Raw genomic sequence first — 25039 nt, forward strand, 5'->3', positions numbered from 1 at the left:
CAGTAAGTCCATCCTCATTCCGCGTTTCAGGTTCAAAGCAATTGTTTATTCTTTAAGTTTCTATCTATCTACATTTAAATTAACGAAATTACATAGAAGCATTAATCACGTTCATAATTGACTATTAATGATTCTGTACTGTTAAATATTCTAATCAACATTTTATTAGAAACACCTAGCATTATAAAATATTAGATACATACTAAATATAAAATATTAAACACCCTGCATAATTAAAATGTACATATTTTTGTTGGACTTATTAACTTTAGTTAACAATAAAAGTTTCAACTAATCAAACTGCTTAATTATCTAAAATTTGAAAGAAGTTTTGCTTTAGGAATGAGAAGATCGAACGCATGTATCAATGAAAATATAGTAATAATGTTGTTCAAGGAGGCTTAAACACCACAATCTTCTGAATTTTTACAAACTACACTTCCTCCTACAAAAAGCTAAAAAAGTCTATTGACTAATTTCGCATGATTTTGCCCGTTCTAGTTACAATATCATTCAATATCATTCAGCTTTACTGTTAACAGTCTATATACTCTCAAGCAACAACCACCAATAAAGCAAAAAGATCGAGAAGTACTGTTAACAGTCTATATACTCTCAAGCAACAACCACAAATAAAGCAAAAAGATCGAGAAGTACTGTTAACGGTCTATGTAATCTCAAGCAACTAACTACAGATAAAGCAAAAAGATCGCGTAAGTATGCACATTCGATTTATTCGTGCTTACGCCGCGACATATTCCTCCACTTGTCCTTCAAATCAACCTGATAAAAATAATTAGATCAGTATCAAAAGATGAATTAAAAAAGAAAGTATATATCAACAGCTTCTTAATAAACTTACCTCCGTTCTTCCTGCAAATATATCTTTCTCAGAATTTAGGATTAACTTCCAATTTCCCTTGCCAAACCTATACATGTAAAACAAGTATAATGAGGATGGAAAATCGTTTTGAAATGGTAATTAATTCTACTTATATTCTCGAATGAAGTAGAAAGGGTATAACAGTTGCAATTGTAAAACAGCATATCAAGAAAAAAAACTTATATAGTCAAAATTCACAAGAAAATCATGATTTCCCCAGTTTAGAACAAGCAATTACTTGACTACGCCTTCTCTGAGCGTCGCCTCTTCTAACTGATTCCACCTTCTTGCTTTTCTCCTCATTTTAGTTTCTTTTGGTTCATACTTCTTCAATGGAGAAAGATTTCTCCTCTTGGGACTAGGCAAATTAAATCTACTTGCACGGTTTGATGTTCCACCCTCCAAGCCATCTATTGACTCATCCCACTGCAAAAAGGAATCAATAACTTATACACTAATTTGAAGGCAAATTAAAAAAAAAAATGAACAATACAAAAATTACTAAAGGAGAAAGAGGCATGAAAGAGGTTGAATATCCAATATTATCCAAAGAGTCAAAAGGAATTGGTTATCATAATAACAAATTATAATAAGAAAAAAAGCACACAATTACCTCATAAACATCAGCAGTTGTACTTTTATCCACTAAAATAAATCTTCGATCAGAACTCTCAGTGATAAGAGTTATTGGTAAAGATTCCTTCACCAACAACTCCCCAGAAATGGATTTTCCAGACTGCAAAAAAAAAAATCAATAAATGATACACTAATTTGAAGACAAATTCAGAGAACACAAACATTATTAGAGGAGAAAGAGACAGTGTTAGATTGTCATTCCTATAAATATACATCCCGTCTTTTCCAAAGAATAAAAAAAAATTAGTCATCATAATAAGAAATTATAATAAGAAAAAAACACACAATTACCTCATTAACACCAGCAATAATATTTGTTTCCACCGAACAAGGACCTTGGTCACAATTCTCAAAAACAGAGGTTTGATTATCGTTATCAGCCGCAACACTGCTACACTTCAGACTTCCTGTTGGACAAAATGAAAATATCACGAATTTAATTTCTAACTACTATGACCATAAAATCAAACCAATAACAGTTTACATGTGTTTAAATAACAAATATGACCTATAAATTAGTAATTGTCAAAGGAACAATCTTATTGATCACATGTTATATACTATCGTCTCAAAATTGTTGGAGCTAACAAAATGCAGAGAGTAAGGAGATAGGGAGGTAAACAGAGTATTAAGAATTAGGACTTATTCTCATTAGCATTATTATAATGTATATGTATAAGAGTTATATACAGATTACAAAGGTAACTACTAATTGTATTATACAGTTAGTTACATAACAGTATTTGGATTATACAACAACATTCTAACATATTTCTAAGTTTTTCAAATCTATGTTGTCTCAGGGGCTTTGTAAAGATGTCTGCAATCTACTCTTTTGTGTTGCAGTGTATCAACTCAATCTTGTTCTTCATAACTTGATCTCTCAAGAAGTGATATTTGGTCTCAATATGCTTGCTCTTCTCGTGACTAACTAGATTCTTGGATAAGTCTATTGCAGACTTATTATCCACTTGCAATTGCACAGGCTTCTTGTATTCCAGTCTTAATTCTTTCAAAACAGATTCCAACCATAGGCATTGACAGGCTGCTTCTGCAGCCTGCTTTGCAAGAGGAAAGGGCCACCACGCTTTGCTTCTTCGAGCACCAAGATATTAGTGTTGTCATGTACTTAAACTAGTACCTAAAGGTGTTTTTCCTTTGAACCTTGTCCACACACCAATCAGTGTCAGACCATGCTTCTAGTACAATGTCACGCTCATTTGTTTTTCTTGGATAAAATAGAGCCAAATCTATTGTGCCCTTCAAGTACCTAAGAATGTGCTTTGCTGCCAGCAGATGTGGAGCTCTCGGGTCTGTCATGAATCTGCTTATCAAACCCACTCCATAGCTGATATCAAGTCCGCTATTAAAAATATACTGAGAGATCCCATCAACTGTTTATAAAGTGTTGCATCAACAGGTTTCTGATTTCCTATAACTGGTATAGGAACAGCATTGCAGTCTGTCATCTTAAATCTCTTTAATACCTCTTGTATATACTTTCTCTGGTGCAGTAAGATCCCAATAAGTGAGTGCACAACTTCAAGACCTAGGAAATAGTCAATGATTCCTAAGCTTGTCATCTCAAACACAGTATTCATATTCTCCTTAAACCGTTCAATCTCAATCTCTTCATCACCAGTTATCATCAAATCATCTACATAGAGGCACACCAGTAGCAAATTTTGCTATGGTACACCTTCACATAAACTCGAAACTCAACACTGCATGTGTCATCAGGAATGAATCAATGCATTTATTCCAAAGGGCGTATAGGGCTTTCTGCCTATAAACCTTCTGCTCTTCTCCACTAACCTCGAATCCAGTTGGCTATCTAACATAAACTTCCTCTTCCAAAGGCCCATTCACGAAAGCTGACTTGACATCATATTGGCATATTTTCCAATTCTTCCAGCTAGCTATTGAAAGCAACAATCTTATTGTCTCCATCCGTACTAAAGGTGCGTAAACCTCAGTGAAATAAATCCCATGTTTCTACAAAAACCCCTTTGCCACCGGCCTTGCCTTATATTTGGCAATTGTGACATCTGGTCTGGACTTGGTCTGGAAAACCCAGGATAGATCAATTGGGCTTTTATGCTTTGGCAAATCAACCAACTTCCATGATCTGTTTTTTTCAATGGATTATAATTCCTCCATCATGGCTTTCTTCCACTCTTTCATGTCAATTGCTTGCTTCCAAGAGATGGGCTCAGTGTCAGCAAGTAATGTTATGTGTGCAAGGTCTCCATTGTCAGTGACTTCACTGTCATGGAATAATTCATGACCGGTAAGCCTTGAAGAGGGGAATCTAACTCGTTCAGATCTTCAAACAGCAGCTTCATTACCTGTTGTAACCTCTGTGCTTTCTTTTGACACCCACTGCATCCTCAATAATACAAGAAACACTAGCCTCTCCTTCATTCTTCCAGTTTCATTCTGCAAATTCCATAACAAGAACATCGCTGCTAATCACAACAGAGTTAGATGTACAACCTATATGCACCAGTCAGATGATATCCAATGAGTATAAGAGCCTCACTCTTATTATCTAGCTTCTTCCTCCTTTCATCTGGGATGTACGTATATGCTAAGGATCCAAAAATCCAGAGGTGATGTACCCTTGGCTTATCACCAATCCTAGCCTCTTTAGGTGTGTTGTTTTTCAACCTTTTGGTTGGACTACGATTAAGAATATAAGTTGTAGTGGACACTGCTTTCCCCCAAAACTGGTGTGGTAGATTTTTACCTTTGAGCAAGCATCTAGTCATGTCTACCATTGTTTTATTCCTCCTCTGAGCCAAGCCATTATGTTGAGGTGTGTATGGGGCTGTCATCTAATGTTCAATGCCTTTGTTTTTACAAAACTCAACAAATTCTTTGCATTTAAACTCTCCTCCTCCATCGGTTCTCAAGATCTTCACTCTCCAATCTTACTATCTTTCCATCAAGCTACAAAAGTTGCTAAAATTGCATAAAGCCTCCTTTTCTTTCAATAAGTACAGCCATATTTTCCTAGTAAATTTGTCTACTAGGATAAGGAATTACCTATTACCTTTCAGCCAAGCCATTATGCTGAGGTGTGTATGGGGTTGTCATCTCATGTTCAATGCCTTTGTTTTCACAGAACTCAACAAATTATTTGCATTTAAACTCTCCTCCTCCATCGGTTCTCAAGATCTTCACTCTCCAATCTTACTATCTTTCCACCAAGCTACAAAAGTTGCTAAAATTGCATAAAGCCTCCTTTTCTTTCAATAAGTACAGTCATATTTTGCAAGTAAATTTGTCTACTAGGATAAGGAATTACCTATTACCTCCAAGAAAGACTGCACTAAAAGGTCCACACAGGTCTGCATACACTACCCCAAGTGGTTGTTTGGCTCTGTGAACTGTTGCCTTCTTGAATTCCTTGCGATGATGTTTGCCCATAACGAACCTTTCACAGACCTTCTTGGGGGGTTGTATATTTGGTAATCCACTCACCATTTGATTGCTGCCAAGGAGTTGCAAACTCCTAAAGTTTAGGTGACCATACCGATAGTGCCATAACCAATCCTCCTTATCATTTTTGACAACATTCATGCACTGTACTGCTATGACATTCAGGTTGATTCTGAATGTGCGATTTTTAGACAGTGGAGTCGTGAACAACAACCTCTTCTTCTCATCACACACTTCAATGCACTTCTTCTGCATACTCATGGTGTACCCTTTCTCCAACAATTGCCCTAAGCTCAACAAGTTATTCTTCATTGTCGGAACATATAGCACATCACTCATGAACGCGGTTCTTCCGTCTTTCTTGGTTATCAAGACCTTCCCGATACCTTCTGCAGTGATTGTGTTGTTGTCAGCAAACCTGATGTTGCTCCTCGCATTGGTGTCCAATTCAATCATCCAACATTTGTGTCATGTCATTTGATTGGAGCAACCAGTATCCAAGTACCATGTTCGGTCACCCTTTCCATCTTCTGTAGTTGTTACCATCAAAAGAACTTGGTCAGAATCAGAGCTTTCTTCTTCATGAACCAAGTGGGCTTCCTCGTTCTTCTTTCCCTTCTTGTTTTGATTAGACTCATTGTGCCAGCATTCAAACAAGGGTCGAACTTATCACAAACATAGCATTGCACCTATTTTCGATCAACACTCTTTCTTTATTTTCCTCCTTTGTATTGTTTTCACCCCTGTGCTTGGAGCCTTCTTTTTGCTTGTTGGTATTGTCTAGATCTAAGACACTCCAGATCTGCCAGAGCCTCTGCTCCGCTAAATCAACCTCTAAACCCTCTTCTTTCTCTGCCTCGTGAGCTACTACTGGTTGTTCTGGCTTGCAAAGCTTGTTCCACACTTGTGTCAACACCTTTTCTTTCAAGAATCCGCTGATCATGGGCTTCCAGGAAATTCTGGAGTTCCTCCACTGTCATTTTCTCCAAGTCTCTAGTGTCCTCAATAGCTACTACTATATGATCATATTGAGGGGTTAAGGTCCTCAACATTTTCATCACAAGCTGTCATGTCGTTAACAAGAGCTTGGAGTCTTCCGAAGTACCCAGCTACTGTCTCCTGCCCATACATAGAAAGCAGTTCATATTGCCTTCATAAAGACCAGATCTTGACCTTCTTGATTCTTCCAGAATTTCCATACCCAACACACAACATATCCCACGCTTACTTGGTTGTGCTAGCCTTTGATATCTTTTGGAACACGTTTGCTGACACACATTGATGCAACAACATTCTTGCTTTGCAATCCAGGCGTTTCTTCTCTCTATACTCCTCCTTTGCTCCATCATCTGCATTCTTTGATAGCTCTTTGAACCCAATCTTGACTATCTCATGTACTTCTTGAAAGCCCATAATAGCTTTCATCTTCACGCACCAGTCACTATAACCCTTCCCATCAAATACAGGGAGGGTGCCTGTCATCATGCCTCCTGCAGCCATTGTTGCACAGTGACAAACATTTGACGTGTACTTCGATTTCTTGCGATCCCCTTTCAAGGAACCTTGCTCTGAAACCACTATGTTTGTACTGACAGAATGCAGATAGTAGGGAGATAGGGAGGCAAACAGAGGATTGAGAATTGGGACGTATTCTCATTAGCATTGTATAAGAGTTATATACCGAATACAAAGATTACAAAGGTAACTACTAACTGTATTATACAGTTAGTTACATTTGGATTATACAACAACAAAAACATTAAAAAAAGAAATAAAATATTAGGGATAATAAAAGTTTAACAAAACATACCGGGTTCCAAATCGGTACGGGCTTCATCTAAAAATGCTTTGACCTTCACCATGGCATCCCTTTTAGTATCTATGGAGGCCAACCTTTCCATTACTTCTGAATCCAAAAGTGAAGTTTCAATGTCCTTTCTCCACTGCTCCAACTCCCCTGAAAGCAGAACACTCTCTTTTCCGGAACCGGAACTATTCATAAGCGCAATCCTAACTCGCCATATCCTGTTCACGGCATCGAGGTAGAGAGGATTGTGGTGGTGGCGACTTAATTTCAGATACTTGAGCGTGCATTCCACCGCCACGGCGCAGTAGGCGGCAGTCATGGTAGCGGGGACCGGAGAGGCATCGCAGCAAAAGAGTTCCGCAAGGAGCTCGAGGGTATAGAGAAGGGGTTCGGTGATGGAGTGAGTGGAGAGGTAGTGTTGAAGAATTTTGAGAAAAACGGTCTTCTTGTTGCGGGGCTCAAGACCAAAAACTTGGCCGATTCGAAGCGAATTTTTTAGCATGTTACCGTTAATCTCTGTGTCTGGGACTCTATGAAGAATGTATTCAAGCGTCCGGTTCACAAAATCATGCTTTGACTCCATCTGCTTCCACTTCCCTCACTACTTCCAATCTTTTTCTTATTTAACCCTAACTTCCATCTGCTTCAACTAACCATCCGCTTCGACTTCCCACACTAATTTAATTTGTTTTATGTTATAAAATAATATATATCATGTAAAATAAAAATTAATATATATAGATAATTATTATAATCAATGTTTTCCAAAATTAAATATTTTTGAAATATATAGTATTTAATTAGTCAAATATATTATGAATAAAAGTATTTATTTTATTTTAGAAAAAAAAATTTAAGTATGCATAAAAAAATAAATGTTAATTTAATTTAATAAGTTATTATTATATGTTAATTTAATAATAATAATATATCATAGAAAAGTAAAGTTAGTATTAGAAAAAAGTCACAAAATATATTAATTTAAATTTGAAAAAAAGTTATCTACATTTGTTATAAAAAATTCTTAACAAATCATGTATATGTATACGTAAAAATATATACTTGATTACTATTTTTGTCAACTTTGTCAATTTAATTATAATATTTTTTTTTCAATTTAATCATATTTTTTGTCAATTTTATTTTATTTGATTTTTTTTAACATCATTTAAATCAATAACAGAACAATAATAATTATGTATTATTTTGTAATTTTTTTATTTTTATTATTTATTTATTTTTTAAATTTTTTAAAAAAATATTTACGAGAATCAATGTTGTATATTAAATTTGTTTCTTATATTTATTATTTTTTTTGTTTAATTTAGTTTTAATTTTATTTAAAATTAAACAAATTTATATCTTCAAAATTAAAATTAAAATTATTTTTTATATAAAAATTATAATATTTTTTATTAAAATTTATATTTTTATTAAATATTTTTGTTTAAGATTATAAGTTTAAAATTAGAAAAAAATGATAACAATGAAAATTAACAACATTAATATGAATTCTTAAATGTTACATAATTGTATATTTTGAATACAATAAAACTATTTATAATTAAATATTATTCTTTTATCTTTTAGCTACATTTTAAACAAATTTATTGAAATTTAAAATTTTTTTTTTTTCCGAATAGTTTATTTCACAATTTCTCAACATAACATTTTAAAAAATGTAAAATATTAATCTTTAAGTGTGCTAAATTTAAAGTTGATTAAATGTTAAGAAAGTACTTCCAAAAAATACATTTTCCATATAGTTTATTTCATAATTTCTTTACATAACATTTTAAAAAATATAAAATATTAATCCTTAAATATGCTAAATTTTAAGTTGATTTAATATTAAAAAAGTATTTTCGCGACACTTTAAATACACAATATGAAGATCTTTACTTAGAACTAGAGTTACATAACTTTCATCATAAATTATACTAAAATAAAATTTAATTAATTAATCAAGTGTTAATTAATTGATCCCAAACATAAAACAGCAACAACTTTGATTGCAGATGCAACTAAACATGATCCATCATCAAATAGCAAATGAAAAGTCCCAATAAGTGACACTATGTTGCCCACAACCAAACAAATAATTCAAAATTCAAGTGTTGATGAGTCCAACCGTTGATAGAAAAAATATAGTCCAACTTTTTTCCATTGATGAGTTCAAATTCAAGTGTTCCATAATATATTACGACTTTGCCTTATACATTTTTTTTTCTTGTAATTCAAACATGTTATTGTTCGTGTAACATAAGGCGCCAAAGATGATTTGAAATTCAAATTTAAAATTACAGTCCTAATTTCAAACTGAATTGAGTTTCTTTTTTTCAAAAAAAGAAAGAGTAACACGCAAGAAAACCCTAAACCCCAAATACATCATCCAAAAAAATGAACTTGAAAGGGGTCACAGGTCTGCAATACCTCAAATAGCACAGGTCATCATTGTACAACATTGATTTACTGAAAGCCTAAAACCCTAAACAAAATAACAGAGGGAATTAGGTTTGCATAGATGTCCTGCTTCCAAAACATTTCTCGAAGAAATAAAGCAAAAACTTCAAATGCAGAAGAGGTCAGAAAAAACAGAGCAAACAGGAAATGGTGAAAATTCAGAAAAAGAGTGAAAGACGTGCGAGAGAAAATGAAAATGCGAGAACAAAGCATAACACAGAAATTTCCAAATTGGTGAAAATGAGCAGAGTATTTATGTTGACATGCGAATGTAAATAGTCAAAAGAAAATAAAGGAACATTCTAAAATTAAATTTCAAAATTAAGACGGTTAAAATCTTTAAATTAACCTATTACATAAAAATTTAAATCAAAAACAGTAACAGATTAATAAAAGAATTGAAGTTAAAAACGTAACGGACTAATAAAAGAATGAAACAAACTCATAATACAATTTAATATGATTAAATTTTAATTTTATAAATAAAATTCATTTTGACATGTAAACATAAGATTTAATATAAATATAAAAAAAATTGTGTTAATATATAAACAATTAATTAATTGCTAAACTAGTAAATGCATAAATATAACAAATAATAAAGAATTAAATATACTTACAGACACTTTAAAAGAAAATGTACTATTAGATTTGTAAACCAAATCTGATTTCGAAATGACATGTGAATAAATATTGAATATAAACAATAAAAAGATAAACGAAAAGATATATTAAAACTGCATTTCAAAATCAAAATAATTTAATGTCAAAATACATTAATTGAAAAGATTGATTTTTTTTTTCTGATTCAAATTTTGTCCTTGAATAAAAATGAAGGCAGTGAGGGCCAAAACATGCTTTAAATGAGATAGAGAAGATTCACACTAGAGTGGCAGATACATGCCAAGGAATTATTGCCACCACGAAAATCAATGGTTAAGGACAAAATAATCTCCCATTAGGATGTGAAGTTTGAGGTTTCAGTTTACTGTAGGAGCAACCTAGAAGATAATTTCTATGCTGTCCATGTGTCTAACTTTTGGTCTCTTTCAACTGCTCCTTATGTGTCGCAACAATTTCACAGATAAACCAAAAACAAAGATGAAGACAGGTTTGAACAGGACGGGCATTACAAGTGGACCAATCAGAGCACTGACCCCTCACCATTAATCACCATTTTCACTCCTTAAGATATAAACCACACAAAATTTCACCCAAGTCCTCATATCATAATTTCACTACCTTTGTCCTATTCTCAACCCTTTTGGTTAATAATTGATTAAAAAAATTAAAAAATCCATTTTGACTTCTCTCTGATTCATCCACGCTTTCTTTTGTGTGGCTTAAAATAACACCAAAACAAATGAAAATAATTAATGCTAATGCTCATTATTTTTCTTAAAAATTGTTATGGATTCTATCGTCAAGATCAGGATACAATCGATTGATAATAACATATATTGATGTTGTCACTCTAGTATTGCTTGTATGATTTTTTTTTTTTTTGGGGTAAACTTTAGTTGTAACTTTTTTATACTGGGCTATTATTTTTATACACTAATTTTGCAAACTACTCATAACTTGAATTTCAAAATTTAATTTAAATAGAAATTCAATATTATTAATTGTACATTGTTAAATTGATTAAACAAATTATTGTGCTGTAAATTAATTTTTTTATAATGCAAATCTAAGTGGATGTCAGCTTAAATGGATGATCCATCTCCCTACCAACTTTATCTACAGCTGTCAGAGTGTCCACCTCAGAAAGAAGAAGAAAACGTGTTTTTGTATTTTATTCACAAATAATATTTATTACTTTACATCCTGTAAAAAATATTTTTCTAATTTCATTTATTAATATAATTTAATTTTTTTTAGTATAAGCTGCATAGCTTTTATCGAACTATATATAATCTTATCATAAACAAACAAACTCCTACCCACAGTATTTAAGGGTTTTGATATTGTGACAAGATCTTTGATATTCCAACTGTTAAATTAATTAATTAAGTAATTAAAAGTTACCAAAAGAACTGTTCGATTAATCACTGGCCATAAAGCACTTGCATCAAAACGTTTAACTACAAAAAAACAAAAGAGTACACAACTCAGAACCTTTATGGTGGTATTAAATTTTTCTTACGAACTGCAAATTGTATTATTTCTGAACGAAAATGGTTCAGAAGTTAGGAGTAACCAAAAACATTAAACTAAATTCCTATTTACGAAAAAACTACTAACGAAAAACAGAGGTGCATGTAATAACAAAGAGTTTCGAAAACAACCAAAAACTTATCCTTACTAGTATGAAAAACAACCCTGTTTGAAGTTTTGTTTTGCAGAGTTTATATATATATATACGGTCATCACCTAACGCGGGTAGTTGAGTTTAGTGGTGAAGAAGCAAGTGGGGCTAGGCAAAGGTGTGTGAAGAAGTGAAGAAAAAAGTCCTGTGGTTGTTGTTGCGGTGGGTGGTGGCGGTGCAGTGAAGATGGGTTCTCAGGTGTCTAAACAGATGGAACGGAGAAAGACCATTCACACAGAGAAGAAAGTTCTCTCCGATCTGAAAACGTCCGGAGAAGAGTACCCTGGTTCCGAGTACCGCCCCCAAGACAGGAAAAACTGGATGTCTGGTCTGAACCCAGAGAAACTCCACATCAACCAGATCGTGTGGCCTGGGACGCACGACTCTGCCACCAACAAAATCGGCATCCCCCTCGTGACTCGCCCTTTCGCTCAGTGCCAATCCCTCTCCATATACCGGCAGTTGGTCCTTGGTACCCGCGTCCTTGACATACGGGTCCAGGAAAACCGTCGCATCTGCCATGGCATCCTCGTCACCTACAGCGTCGACGTTGTCCTGAACGACGTGAAGAAGTTCCTGTCTGAGACACAGTCCGAGGTGATCATACTGGAGATCAGAACAGAGTTCGGGCACGAGGACCCACCCGAATTCGACAAGTACTTGGAGGAGCAGTTGGGGGAGTTTCTGATCCCTCAGGACGAGGGCGTGTTCGGGAAGACGATCGCGGAGGTGTTGCCGAAGAGAGTTATCTGCGTGTGGAAGCCCAGAAAATCGGCCCAGCCCAAAGCAGGGAGTCCTCTGTGGAGTGCGGGCTTTCTGAAGGATAATTGGGTGAACACGGATCTCCCTTCCACCAAGTTCGACGCGAATTTAAAGCACTTGAGCGAGCACCCGGCCGTGACGTCGCGCAAGTACTTCTACAGGGTGGAGAACACCGTGACGCCGGTGGCTGATAACCCTGTTCTGTGCGTGAAACCCGTTACACGACGCATTCATGGGTACGCGAGGCTCTTCATTGCTCAGTGCTTCGCTAAAGGCATCGCGGATAGGCTTCAGGTTCTCTCCACCGATTTCATCGAAGAGGATTTTGTTGATGCCTGCGTCGGTCTCACTCATGCAAGGGTGGAAGGCAAAGCCTGAACTCACCTGTTATCGTTTCTACCTGTTTCATGCCTGTCAGTGATGCTTTTCTTTCTGAATTTCTTTTTTATTTATCTGTACATTATATATAGATTCATGAATCTGCTCTTGTACTCTTCATTTGTTGCTCTGTAAAACGTGTATAGATTGGATTCTGAACTGTGAGGAATTTTCCGAGAATGTCTGTCAGATGTGTGTGCTAAATAAATCGAAAAGGTCTTTCATTCTGTCATCCAATTATCAAACATGTTCTATAATTGTTTGTACAGTTTCAAAACTTTAATTATTTATAATTTCAATAAAGATATTTATTTGGATTATAAATATTATTTTTACTCTATCAAGTATATGAAAAAGCACAAGTTACTTCTATACATTTTTTTAAATACAAGTTTTGAAAGTGAGTTTCCTATATACTACCTGTTATTAGATGTAGTTGTGGGTGTATAGGAAAAACTGCTTGTGTAATTTGTGACTCATGGATCTTTGATTTTGATATCTGATGTAAGATGATGATTTTTTAAGCAGTCAATAGTTATTGTTCTTGTCAAGGGGTAGAGAATCTCCAATTAGATCATTTGTGAATATGAATTTGAGTTTGCCCTCATTAGAATGAATATTCATAATTGTAATTTGGATTATTGTATTCTTAAGTATAAAGAAGACAATTTTAACGATTAATCATAATTTTATGTAGTGATAAACTGTTCAATCTAACGTTTAATGTTTGATGAATTATGGTGTAAATTAAATAAACTATGTTTGATGAATTAATTGATGTAAATTAAATAAATTATCTAATTACTTAGATTAAGTGGACTAAATCACACTTGAAAACTAACAAGACGATTGTAAATTACCAAACTTTAAAATAGATATTATTGGAAGTATGATAGGAGATCTTAATCATGTTATTTAACAAAGTTAAAGTTATAACATTGAGGTAACATAATTTTTATTCAAGATTTTAATATTATAAAAAGAAACTAGATTTTGAAAATGTTTAAAATGCTAAAAAATATTAACAAAAAAAATCTCAACAAAATATTTTAGAATAATAAAATTGATGTATAATTGTAAAACTACTATGTGTAAAAAAAATGTCAAGATGTGACATATTTTAGAATAATAAAATTGATGTATATTTGTAAAACTATTAGGTGTAAATAACGATCACAACTTAAAAAATTGAACGTATAAGGAATGGGCTTTTAAAGTTGGACATGGACCGGAGATTATAACCAAATTTGGACCAATATAGGTCTGAGTGGAGTGTAGACCAAAACAAAACTTAGTGAAACCTGCCTTTAACATTTGAAAACGGCCTCAATTTAAAACAAAACTATATTTGGACTAAAGACTGTTTGTTTATTTAAAAAAATTATAGACTTCTTCTACTAAATATATTATAAACTAGTATATATGTATATATAATAATTTTATGGGACATTATATTATGCAATATTATTTCAATTTTAATAATTATCAAATTCTTCATTGCTTTAAAAGAGTTTTATTTACAAATTTCAGCATCTAAAGACACTTATTTTACAAATTTTCTTATCTTTTACTTTCAAATCATTTGAAATATTTCAAAACATATAAGTTAGCCTGATTTTAAATAAACATTCACGTTTCATTAATGAGAAACTGATTATTATTATCTAAAACCAATTTTAAGGTAAACAAGCATATTTAATGACTTCTGCCAAAAAATATGTATCCGAAAAGGTATCTAAAAAATTATCCATCTATGTCCTTGCACAGAAGACAACATTTAATTGAGGAAGTGCATTTGAAGGTCTTGATTATTAGGGAAATTTGAAAAGCGAGATTATTAATGAATAATTATGATTAAAAAGAAATGTTTTGAGAGAAGGTTGTGGTTTTGGATTGTTGAAGTTCCCATAAATATATTTGGGTGATGCAACGTTGACCTAAATATGATGTAATTTGATGCAAGGGACCCAGCACGTGCTCAAAACAATCATTCACAACCCTAGTTGATTCATCCTTAAGTTACAGATTACTTGATTCCGACCAACGGGAACAAACAAAAAAGAACAACAATTTCTTATATAAAATAAGAGTTTATAAGGAGAGAGAAGGGGATGGATTGATCATAGATTAACTTTTTAAATATTCGATCTAAATTTATTTTAAATTTAAATAATTAGACTACATCTCAGAACTAAATTTATTTTTCTATATAACTAGTTTGAATTTCTTTCTAAATCTAAATTTAAATATTTATATTAAGACTTAAATCCAAATTCAAATATTTAAATTAAATTAAAATTTTATAATTCATTTTTTTATAAAATAAATTAAATTGAATTTTCTCAAATTTGTATGTATGGTCAGACTTGACACTATCAAATTTTGTACAAATTATAAAAAAAGTTGGTACTACATGGATAAAAATATTTAATAAAATTATTCTTTAAAGTTATTTATAAAAATACTAAATTACATCAATTTTTATTATACAAAAACCAAATTAAGAATAAAAAGTAAAGTTATTTATAAAAATACTAAATTATATCAATTTTTATTATATAAGAACCAAATTAAGAATAAAAAAGTAGAAGCCTAATTTGATTTTTTTGACGAAAAAATAAACCAAAAAGTAATTTAACCAAAATTTTAACATTCTAAAATATTAATTGAAGATTCACTCAATTTGATATTGATTCTCAATCGCAGCGTGGATTGTTATAAGAGACACAAGCTTAATATCATTTTGATATGTATTGTTAGTCATTTGAAGAAACACATTATTTTCAGAACTTAAATATAATTACTTTTATAACAAAGTACTATAAATTTTAATTAGTGTTGAAATTCTACAGATTCTTCATTGCATATCCCTTATCTTATCTGAAGAAGAACTTAAGGGCGTTCAAAATCCCAGAACAGTTTTTGTTGTTGACAATAGTTGCTATCTTTAAAATTTTACATTATAAAATTCTCGACCATCCATACTCTTGTAAGACATACGGCATTAAATTTAGTTCAAATATCTTTTGTAATTATTTTTTCAAATATTCATAGTTAAATATGATTTAAAATTCTTATTACGATTTATCAAAAACATACCATTTTTTTTTTAAAAAAAGAAAAACAATATTTTCAATATATATATATATATATATATATATATATATATATATATATAAAATTCCAGTACTTATTATTGAGTCAAAAAATTATAATTATCAATCAGGACACAACTCTTTTTATTTAAAAATATAACAATTCAACGTTACGATTCCATTGTTAATATTTAAACATCTTCATTACGACCATATAAAAAACAAGTAAACCGGAAAAGATAGAAAGATAGGTGTGATCTCTTTGAAAAAAAGTTAATGGTAATGGACAATGAAAAATTTATAAAAATAAATTTCAAGTGCAATTCAGAACAAATGTTGCGCCATATTGACAATGTATTGAATGTATGACAAAGTTTTACGAAGAACATGGAGTTAATCATATGTATTAATTTCTTCAACCCTTATTTGTCAACTACATATGTATTGTTAATTATCCTTTTCTTAATTCAAATTTTAAACATTTAAAAGTATCTCTAAAATTTGTTATCCAAAAGTATACACTTTTATCATTTTAATTCAAGGCAGCAAATAATAGTTTGTAACTTTTCGACTAAAATTAAATTATGATAATTTTAATTTACACTAAAAAGTCAAAACATCTAATCGAATTATAAATTTCATGATAAAATAAAAATAATAGATAAACGAATTAACAATAAAACGTGAAATTTTATATTCAATACATTGAAACTATATTATATTAAATTAATTCATATTTACAATAATGAGATCATCTTTTTATCTATCTGTATGCGCCAAGGATTCAGCACTAGCCTAGTTAATATATAGTTTTTTTTAGCTTGAATACACATTCATTCAAAAGAAACAAGTTTTTCATAGTGTATGGGGTTTCAACATTTGTTGACGCTAGCTAGGTTAAACAACCAATTCTTTCTTCAATATATTCTCAGTTTAAAACTGTTTTATTTGTATGAAATAATTTTAATGTTATCATCTTTATTATTCACCAGTGTGTAACAATAGCTGTTTGTAATACAAAATTAACATATGATCCAATACGTTTTCTAAATTAGAAAAAAAATGATCTATTATGTTAAAATGATTTTAAGGATAAAAAAATGGGGAATGATGTGTTAACAAAGTTTTTCTTACAAACTTTTTGACAAACTACTAATTTAGATAAAAAAATATTATTTTATTACTTTATTTTAGTTAAAAAAATAAAAAAATAAAAAAATTTAATTCTATTTAAGGAAGTTTGTCAACTTTGTCAAAATGCTTTTTGTCAAAAGATTAACATATGATCCAATACGTTTTCTAAATTAGAAAAAAAATGATCTATTATGTTAAAATGATTTTAAGGATAAAAAAATATCGATATCCGACTTTGAGGAGTAAAATAAATAAAAAATTATATAAACTAAACTAAATTTAACCAATTTGATAGGAAATAAATTCAATATTTTATTATAGAGGTACATATTTTGATTGCATGTGGAACAAATTTTACATATTAGTGTGTTAATATTTATACATATTAAATAATTACCTTTCACTAAAATAAAATTTTATATAAAAAGCATGTTATATGTAGGTAAAATAAATATATAAAAAATTTATTTTTTATATCCTATTTACGCCTTTTAGTTTCTATTTTCAGATTTACAACAGTTTCATAATCTTTTTACCATTTTTCCCCTAGATTTCTGAACAATTATACTCGATTTTTAAGCGGAACATAATTTTAAATACTAAAATGCTAATATTAGCATCATATACAATACTATGATTTGACTTACTATTTAACTTATCATGTCTCTCGTACTATCCTTTTGAAGTAAACTGTACCAAGACGTATAAAGTAATGTAAAGAGTTTTTTTTTTTTTAATATATATAGATTTATTAATGATAAATAACAGGGTTTTTTGTTGCATTAACGAAATGCATGCTGGTTAAATTTTCTTAGAAGATTCTTCCACATTAGTTAATTGGGATTAGTGTAAGATTTTGTAATTAGTTAATTTAATTTAATTGATTGCAAAGGCGCTTTCTCTCTCATAGTGGCAGCGTGTAAGCCGTACGCACGTTCGTTGAAGAGATAATAGGAGTATCCTCCGTGGCGCGTGTAACTAGTTTCCCTACATGACGTACGATTTACGAAAGGAAGAAGGCGTAGGATGAGAGCGTGGAGTACAATCGGTGGTGTATAAGGTGAGGGAAGAGAAGGAGTTGCCCTTGGAGAGTACTTGAAAGGTTTGGACCAACCATTTGCTCTAACTATATGTATCCAGACCTGTTATTGCAGTTTTTAAGACAACCTGGGAGAAAAACCCGTCGAACCATTTCCATAATTTTCCCCCCTCAGTCACTTACCCGGCGGCGCCACCGTCACCGCCACCGCCAACCCTCCATGACACAAACATCAGCCAAACAATACCACAACCTCTGAGACAGGAATCTCGTACATACAAATAAATTTATTGATCAATCCGAAACGTTGTTTGGTCGCTAGCGAGCGAGCGCGTGAGGGTCCGCTGCAACCATGTCGAGCATCGTCAAGGAGATCCTGGCGAGCCCGATACAACTGGCGGACCAGGTATCGAAGATGGCGGAGGAGGCCCAGAATTTCCGACAGGAATGTCTCGAGCTCAAATCCAAAACGGAGAAGCTCGCAGGGCTCCTCCGCCAGGCTGCGAGGAACAGCAGCGACTTATACGAGCGTCCCACGCGGCGCATCATCGACGACACCGAACAAGTCCTGGACAAGGCCCTCGTACTCGTCACCAAATGCCGCGCCAACAGTGTCATCAAAAGACTCTTCACCATCATCCCCGCCACAGCATTCCGCAAGACCTCCATGCAGCTAGAGAATTCCGTCGGCGATGTCCAGTGGCTCCTCCGCGTCTCTGCGTCCGCCGACGAGCGTGACGACGAGTACCTCGGGCTTCCCCCCATCGCCGCCAACGAACCCATCCTCTGCCTCATCTGGGAACAGGTCGCCATTCTCCTGTCCGGCGCCTCCCTGGACGAGCGCTCCGACGCCGCCGCTTCATTGGTTTCGCTGGCTCGCGACAATGACCGTTACGGGAGACTGATCATCGAAGAGGGTGGCGTGCCCCCGCTGTTGAAGCTTCTGAAGGAAGGACATTTGGAAGGACAGGAGAACGCTGCCAGAGCCATTGGGCTTCTGGGAAAAGACCCTGAAAGTGTGGAACACATTGTGAACGCCGGTGTTTGTTCCGTGTTTGCCAAAATCCTCAAAGACGGTCATATGAAGGTTCAGGCGGTGGTGGCCTGGGCTATTTCTGAACTCGCTGCCAATCACCCCAAATGCCAAGACCATTTTTCCCAGAACAATGCCATACGATTGCTCGTTAGCCATCTCGCCTTCGAGACCATTCAAGAGCATAGCAAGTACGCCATTGCCAACAAGCACAAGTCCCTTCACACCTTAGTTTTGGAGAGTAATAATACGCAGGAAGAAGAAGATGATAAGAACGTTGTTGGACGTCCGACGGGGGCCAACACATCCAATCAGATGCACAACGTGGTTTCCAACACCATGGCAATGAAGGGCATTACCCCAAAAAATAATGCCACCCCCACGGGTAACCACAACAACACCGGCGGCGGCACGAACACCAAAAAACATCACGGTGGGACACAGCACGTGTCAATTGCTGGGACGAGTATCAAGGGGAGGGAATACGAAGACCCCATCACAAAGATAGAGATGAAGGCGATGGCAGCAAGAGCCTTATGGCAATTGGCGAGGGGTAACTTGAGTGTGTGTAGGAGCATAACAGAGTCAAGGGCTCTTCTGTGTTTCGCGGTTTTGCTCGAAAAGGGTCCCGAAGACGTCCAATCTTATTCCGCAATGGCGTTGATGGAAATAACGGCCGTGTCGGAGCAACATGCAGAGCTGAGACGCTCTGCATTCAAACCCACCGCCCCTGCCGCCAAGGCTGTTCTGGATCAGCTTCTTAGAGTGATAGAAAACGAACAAATTGACCTTCTCGTACCTTGCATCAGATCCGTTGGTAATTTGGCGAGAACTTTCAGAGCAACCGAGACAAGACTGATTGGGCCATTGGTGAGGCTCCTTGACGAGAGAGAAGCCCATGTTAGCACGGAAGCCGCCATTGCTCTGAACAAATTTGCTTGCACGGATAACTACCTCCACGAGAATCACTGCAACGCCATCATAGAGGCCGGTGGCGCCAAGCACTTGATTCAACTGGTTTACTTCGGTGAGCAAATGGTTCAGATTCCTTCCGTGACTCTCCTTTGTTACATAGCGCTCCACGTCCCCAAGAGCGAGACGCTGGCACAGGAAGAGGTTCTGATAGTTCTTGAGTGGTGCACCAAACAGGCACATCTGGTGGAGGAACACGGCATTATACAACTTCTACCAGAAGCCAAGAGTAGACTCGAACTGTATCAATCAAGAGGAAGAGGATTTCGCTGAACTATCAAACATATATACCTACCTACCTGCTCAACCATCAAATTGCTTGAGTTTATGTATATATTCCAGGGTGCTTGCCCCCTCAAATTAATCTTAGGCACATCGTCTTTTTGTATCCAATAGAATATATCTATAGAAAAGCTTCTTCTGTGTTCTTATTCAAAATCCTCCTCTTTTCTTTCTTTCTTTCTCTCAACTTTAATTAATCACACTCCTGCATGACATACATGAGACCATGTTTTATTTTTATCCCAATATTATATTACACTCATGTGAAGATGTTGAGATGGAGAGAAGCCATATGGGTGCACTGATAAAGGTCACACACAAAGAGTTAGAATGACTAGTGAAGCCCTATAAATGTACCTAACAATTGAAAGATGATTAGATATTACAAATATTAGAATTCAAATATTAACTTTCATGGCTGATTGGCAATTTTGGTGCTTAAGCAACCCCAATAAAAGTTTACAATAAACCACATCTAGGAGTTGAACCATGAACCATGGAGCAAATAAATTTTTATATATCAAAAGCTAATTAAAATATTTTTATTACAATAAATGAATATAAAATAGTAAAGTTATTATATTATTTATTAATTTTTTATAATCACTACATTCAAATTAGATTTAAATATATAAAAAAATATTTTAATTAATACAAATATATGAAATAAGATTCATAAATATTTTATTTATTTAATAAATTTAAGGTTCACATATCTGTTCACTTTCGTGTAGAATCCTTTATTTTCTTCATTTATGTGTTTACCATTTTAATTTAAATTAATTTTAATCAATCTATAATCTATTTTAATTTAAAATAATTTTATAAATCAAATATATTTTTTATTTAAATTAATCACTCAAAATTTATTTTAACTTAATTTCTTCTATTACATTTTATTTTAAATTAATTTCTTTAGTTAATTTTTTTATATTTTAATAATAACTTACATTTTATTTTAAATTATTTTAAACTGATTATATTTTAATTGAAATAAATTTTAACCATAGAAATACATTTTAATCTTACAATTTTATTAATTAAAATATTTCTTTTCTTCATTTCTCAATCTGTTGTCATTAATTTAAACAAATATCCTTTGTTTCATTTTTCATCTTTTCCACTGGTTCAAATCCATAACAAAGCCTTAATAAACAATCTACAGTATATATGTTCATGAAACATGGTGTGATGTGTTCCTAAATCATAAAAAGAAAATAAAAGATATACACACCAAAAAATGTATACAATTTATAATATATGGATAATGTTTAGATTCGCCAATTACATCATTTACATCTATTGTTTGTAGACGTCACAAAATACACCCTAAAAGAGAAACATCAAAAAGTGTCAGAAAATAATCAAGATATTGGCATTGGTTATTTTAGAAGTTGATTAAAAAGTGCCATGCAGGTTACATACTTTTGGCTTGTGCTTCTCATTAAATCACAATTTTTCAAATTTTATTCTACAATTCAAATTTGCAATGTACAAAATAAAGAAGAATAAAAGTATTACCTAGAAAAAAACTTAACATTGAAATCCTAGCATACACATGCTTTGCTGATGTAATAATTTTTCTATACAATGATGATAATAACTTGAAAAATGATATGTTAACAAAGTTTTTCTTACAAACTTTTTGACAAACTACTAATTTGAGAAAAAAAAATATTATTTTATTATTTTATTTTGGTTAAAATATATATATATATATATATATATATATATATATATATATATTTTAATTTTATTTAAAAAAAGTTTGTCAAGTTTTACAAAAGATTATTTTCCTAATAACTTATTTTAATTAACAATAGTCAATGAAGCCATATATTACATTTCAAATCTACAAAGGGTAGCTTTTCAAGTGATCATATTTGATATGGTCTTTCTTTCGATGAGAATTCACACGAGTGAAATTTTAAAAAAATGACTTATCTAAATATTTAAAATAAATAAATAAATAAACAATTTTGTATATATATTATTTAATTTTCTCGTTTCCAGGTGAGATATTAAGTCGCATTAATAAAGAAGAATAATATATAAAGTCACGAGATATCTTTATTCGAATTTTAATATATTATTTATATAAACCATTTTACTTTCATTTTTTTAATTTTATACTATTTCTCTTCTTTTATTTCAAGAATCGGTCCCACAAGATAATTGAGGCCTAATCCTGAAGGTAACTACCAGCTATGGCTTTTCTTTCCTTTTAATGGCACAACTCTATTTCTGGAATTGTCCTTCTCAAGGTCTTAGGTCATGACAGACATTATTATGCCTTAGAAAAAAAAATACAAACAAATCAAATTAATATTTATTACTCCCATCCCAGACACCAGAACACAAAAACCCATATGCACAACTAAAAAACTGGTTCTTACAAAATTCCCTTAATTAAAAACAAATTTTAAAAAAGGAAACTTTGAAACGACTAATTTAATTGAATATATCCACCGAATACAAACAACTTTCCTTTGAAATTCATAAGCAAAGTTTAATAGGAGATTGAAGACTATTTACACAGTTTCCCTCAATTTGAATGAACAGAAAAATTCCAGTAAACCTAATTATATGTATGAGGATATTCATAAAATCCATAGCCACAAAAGAGATAATCATCTTCATGAAGCAGCAGGATATATAAATGCAAAAATCAGATCATTTTTAGTTAATGCAGCAATCCATCAATGAAAGTTGTAATAGCAGTGTTTAGCATTGGAGCATGGCCAAATCCATGTGTCTTTTCCAATTAAAAGAAGATCCCCACAGAAATAATTCAGTAACAAAACTGTACACATAAAATCTATGGGAAGAACAGGAGCATGATAAATGCAGCAGATCAGGTATTTAAAGATTTGAACATTAAGGTAAAGCAGAGGATATAACTTTCATGATGCGCATTAAACAGTAGGAAGCAGAGTATTTAGCCGATGATTTCAGAACCTCACCAAAACAAACCCTCCTTTTCCCTAACCCAAAAACAAAGCAATAATAAACCCAGCAACTAATGGCTTTTAATGTAAAAAATAAATAAAAACGCAGAGAAGCCACACCCTAGCTAATCCTATATCTAAAGCGTAATCTTCAGAGTTTCAGAGTACGAAAACGAAAAAAGAAAGCAGAAGAACCACAAAACACAGAAGCAAGGCCCCACCCATCATGTGCTACTAAATCAACGCGCATTCGAAGGGCAGTCCCTCGCAAAATGCCCAGACTCCCCACAGTTGTAGCAGCTACCACCGCCACCTCCGCCACCACCTCCACCGTACCTTCCACCGCCACCTCCACCTTGGCTGCAGTCCCTCGCTATGTGACCCGTCTCGCCACACTTATAGCAACCCCCTCCACCACCACCACCTCCACCATATCCACCGCCTCCACCATAGCCACCTCCACCATATCCGCCACCGCCTCCATATCCACCTCGTCCTCCGCGTCCTCCGCCGCCATATCCACCTCTTCCACCACCTCCGCCGTATCCACCTCTTCCTCCTCCTCCTCCACCTCCGCCACCGCGGGTGCCCTGCACGGGCGATTCGTCAGGGCCGGTGACGTCAACGGCCTTGGTGCGACCTTCGGAATCGGAGTCGATTAGGAACTCGACGGACTCTCCTAGGGCGAGGCTGCGAAAACCGTCGGATCGGATGGAGGACTGGTGGACGAAGAGATCTTCGCCGCCGTCATCGGTGGTTATGAAGCCAAATCCCTTCTGGTCATTGAACCACTTCACCTTTCCGGTTACCCTCTGCTTCTCACTCTCGCTCATCTCTCCCTCCCCTTCGGATCTGATCTCTCTCTCTGTCACTGTCTGCTCTACGGCTCAAACTGCTCTGCACCTTCTGCCTTTTATACGTCACAATTTTGACCTACACTTCACTTTCACGCACTCCACCATCCAACGCCTCTGCTTTCTTCCTCTTCCATTTTCTTTCTTTTCTCAATTTTATTAAATTAAACCAACGGCTCAGATTCACTCTCTCCAATCGGACTCGGGCAATCCACGTCCCTCAATTTTAACTCTCCTTTATTTAATGCAATGCTAATCCATATGTTTCTAACACGACAACATCAATTAATGAAATCTTAAAACAATATTTACTTTTCATACTTTCACCATTTTTGTCTTTTACTCTTTTACTCAAAACCAAATCATAAATACTATATATAACTCCTCATTTATTTTGCGTCATTTAACCATCTTTTATTTTTAAAATTTTTAATTAATCTCTACATATTATTTTCAATATCTTTAAGTTATCAATTTTTTATATCACCTAAGCGAGTCACACCCAGACCTAATGTTTTTTCAATCTATACTTTAATGTGGGTCAATCTACACACCAAATGTCATCAAACTATTAAACCAATAATGGTTTTCCAACATTATTTTAAAATATTATATATATATATATATATATATATATATATATATCAACGAATAATTTAACTAAATATATAAATAAAATAAAATATAATTAATTTATTAATTATTTGCTTTATTTAGATAGGAAAATCTCAGTCTTTTGATGAATGCAAAAAAATTAGACTATTTTTTTAAAGGTTTGAATTCGAGAAATAATGATTCGTATAAGATAGTAAATCTCGATTATTTGGATGAGTACATAAATTTTAGACTCTTTGTCTTGAAAGCTTGAGCATGGACTAGTCCATATGAGATTATGAATCTCAATCTTTTTGAGCAGGATAAAAAATTTATGATCTTTATCTTAAAAGCTTAAGTGTCCGAATATAATCCGTCTAAAATAATGAATCTTGATTTTTAGATGA

General features: G+C 33.3%; 4 protein-coding genes across 5 annotated transcripts; 2 read left to right on the forward strand and 2 right to left on the reverse strand.

The window, feature by feature from the left end:
* Nucleotides 1-362: 362 nt before the first annotated feature.
* On the reverse strand, nt 363-7434 carry LOC114163309 (uncharacterized). 2 transcript variants are annotated; one of them, XM_028047537.2, is made up of 6 exons: nt 6774-7434; nt 1811-1926; nt 1497-1619; nt 1122-1309; nt 863-929; nt 363-783 (listed from the first exon to the last, which is right to left on the reverse strand). In XM_028047537.2, exons 1-6 carry the CDS (start codon nt 7351-7353, stop codon nt 733-735), a joined length of 1125 nt encoding a protein of 374 aa, XP_027903338.1. In that variant the 5' UTR covers nt 7354-7434; the 3' UTR covers nt 363-732. The 2 variants fall into 2 exon arrangements, with proteins under 2 accessions (XP_027903338.1, XP_085522656.1); XM_085666530.1 differs by lacking the exon at nt 6774-7434 and adding an exon at nt 4837-6545.
* Nucleotides 7435-11450: 4016 nt separating this feature from the next.
* On the forward strand, nt 11451-12918 carry LOC114164118 (uncharacterized). Its single transcript, XM_028048646.2, has one exon. The coding sequence runs from the start codon at nt 11728-11730 to the stop codon at nt 12679-12681; it is 954 nt and encodes a 317-aa protein (XP_027904447.1). The 5' UTR covers nt 11451-11727; the 3' UTR covers nt 12682-12918.
* A 5053-nt stretch (nt 12919-17971) lies between these two features.
* On the forward strand, nt 17972-20383 carry ARO1 (armadillo repeat only 1). Its single transcript, XM_028049327.2, has one exon. It carries the CDS (start codon nt 18302-18304, stop codon nt 20225-20227), a length of 1926 nt encoding a protein of 641 aa, XP_027905128.2. The 5' UTR covers nt 17972-18301; the 3' UTR covers nt 20228-20383.
* A 2712-nt stretch (nt 20384-23095) lies between these two features.
* On the reverse strand, nt 23096-24096 carry LOC114196206 (uncharacterized). Its single transcript, XM_028086771.2, has one exon. The coding sequence runs from the start codon at nt 24015-24017 to the stop codon at nt 23424-23426; it is 594 nt and encodes a 197-aa protein (XP_027942572.2). The 5' UTR covers nt 24018-24096; the 3' UTR covers nt 23096-23423.
* Between the last annotated feature and the right edge of the window lie 943 nt (nt 24097-25039).

The sequence above is a fragment of the Vigna unguiculata genome, chromosome 9 (genome assembly GCF_037176805.1).
Source record: "Vigna unguiculata cultivar grain cowpea cultivar isolate G323 ecotype 2 chromosome 9, ASM3717680v1, whole genome shotgun sequence".
Taxonomy (NCBI): Eukaryota; Viridiplantae; Streptophyta; class Magnoliopsida; order Fabales; family Fabaceae; genus Vigna; species Vigna unguiculata.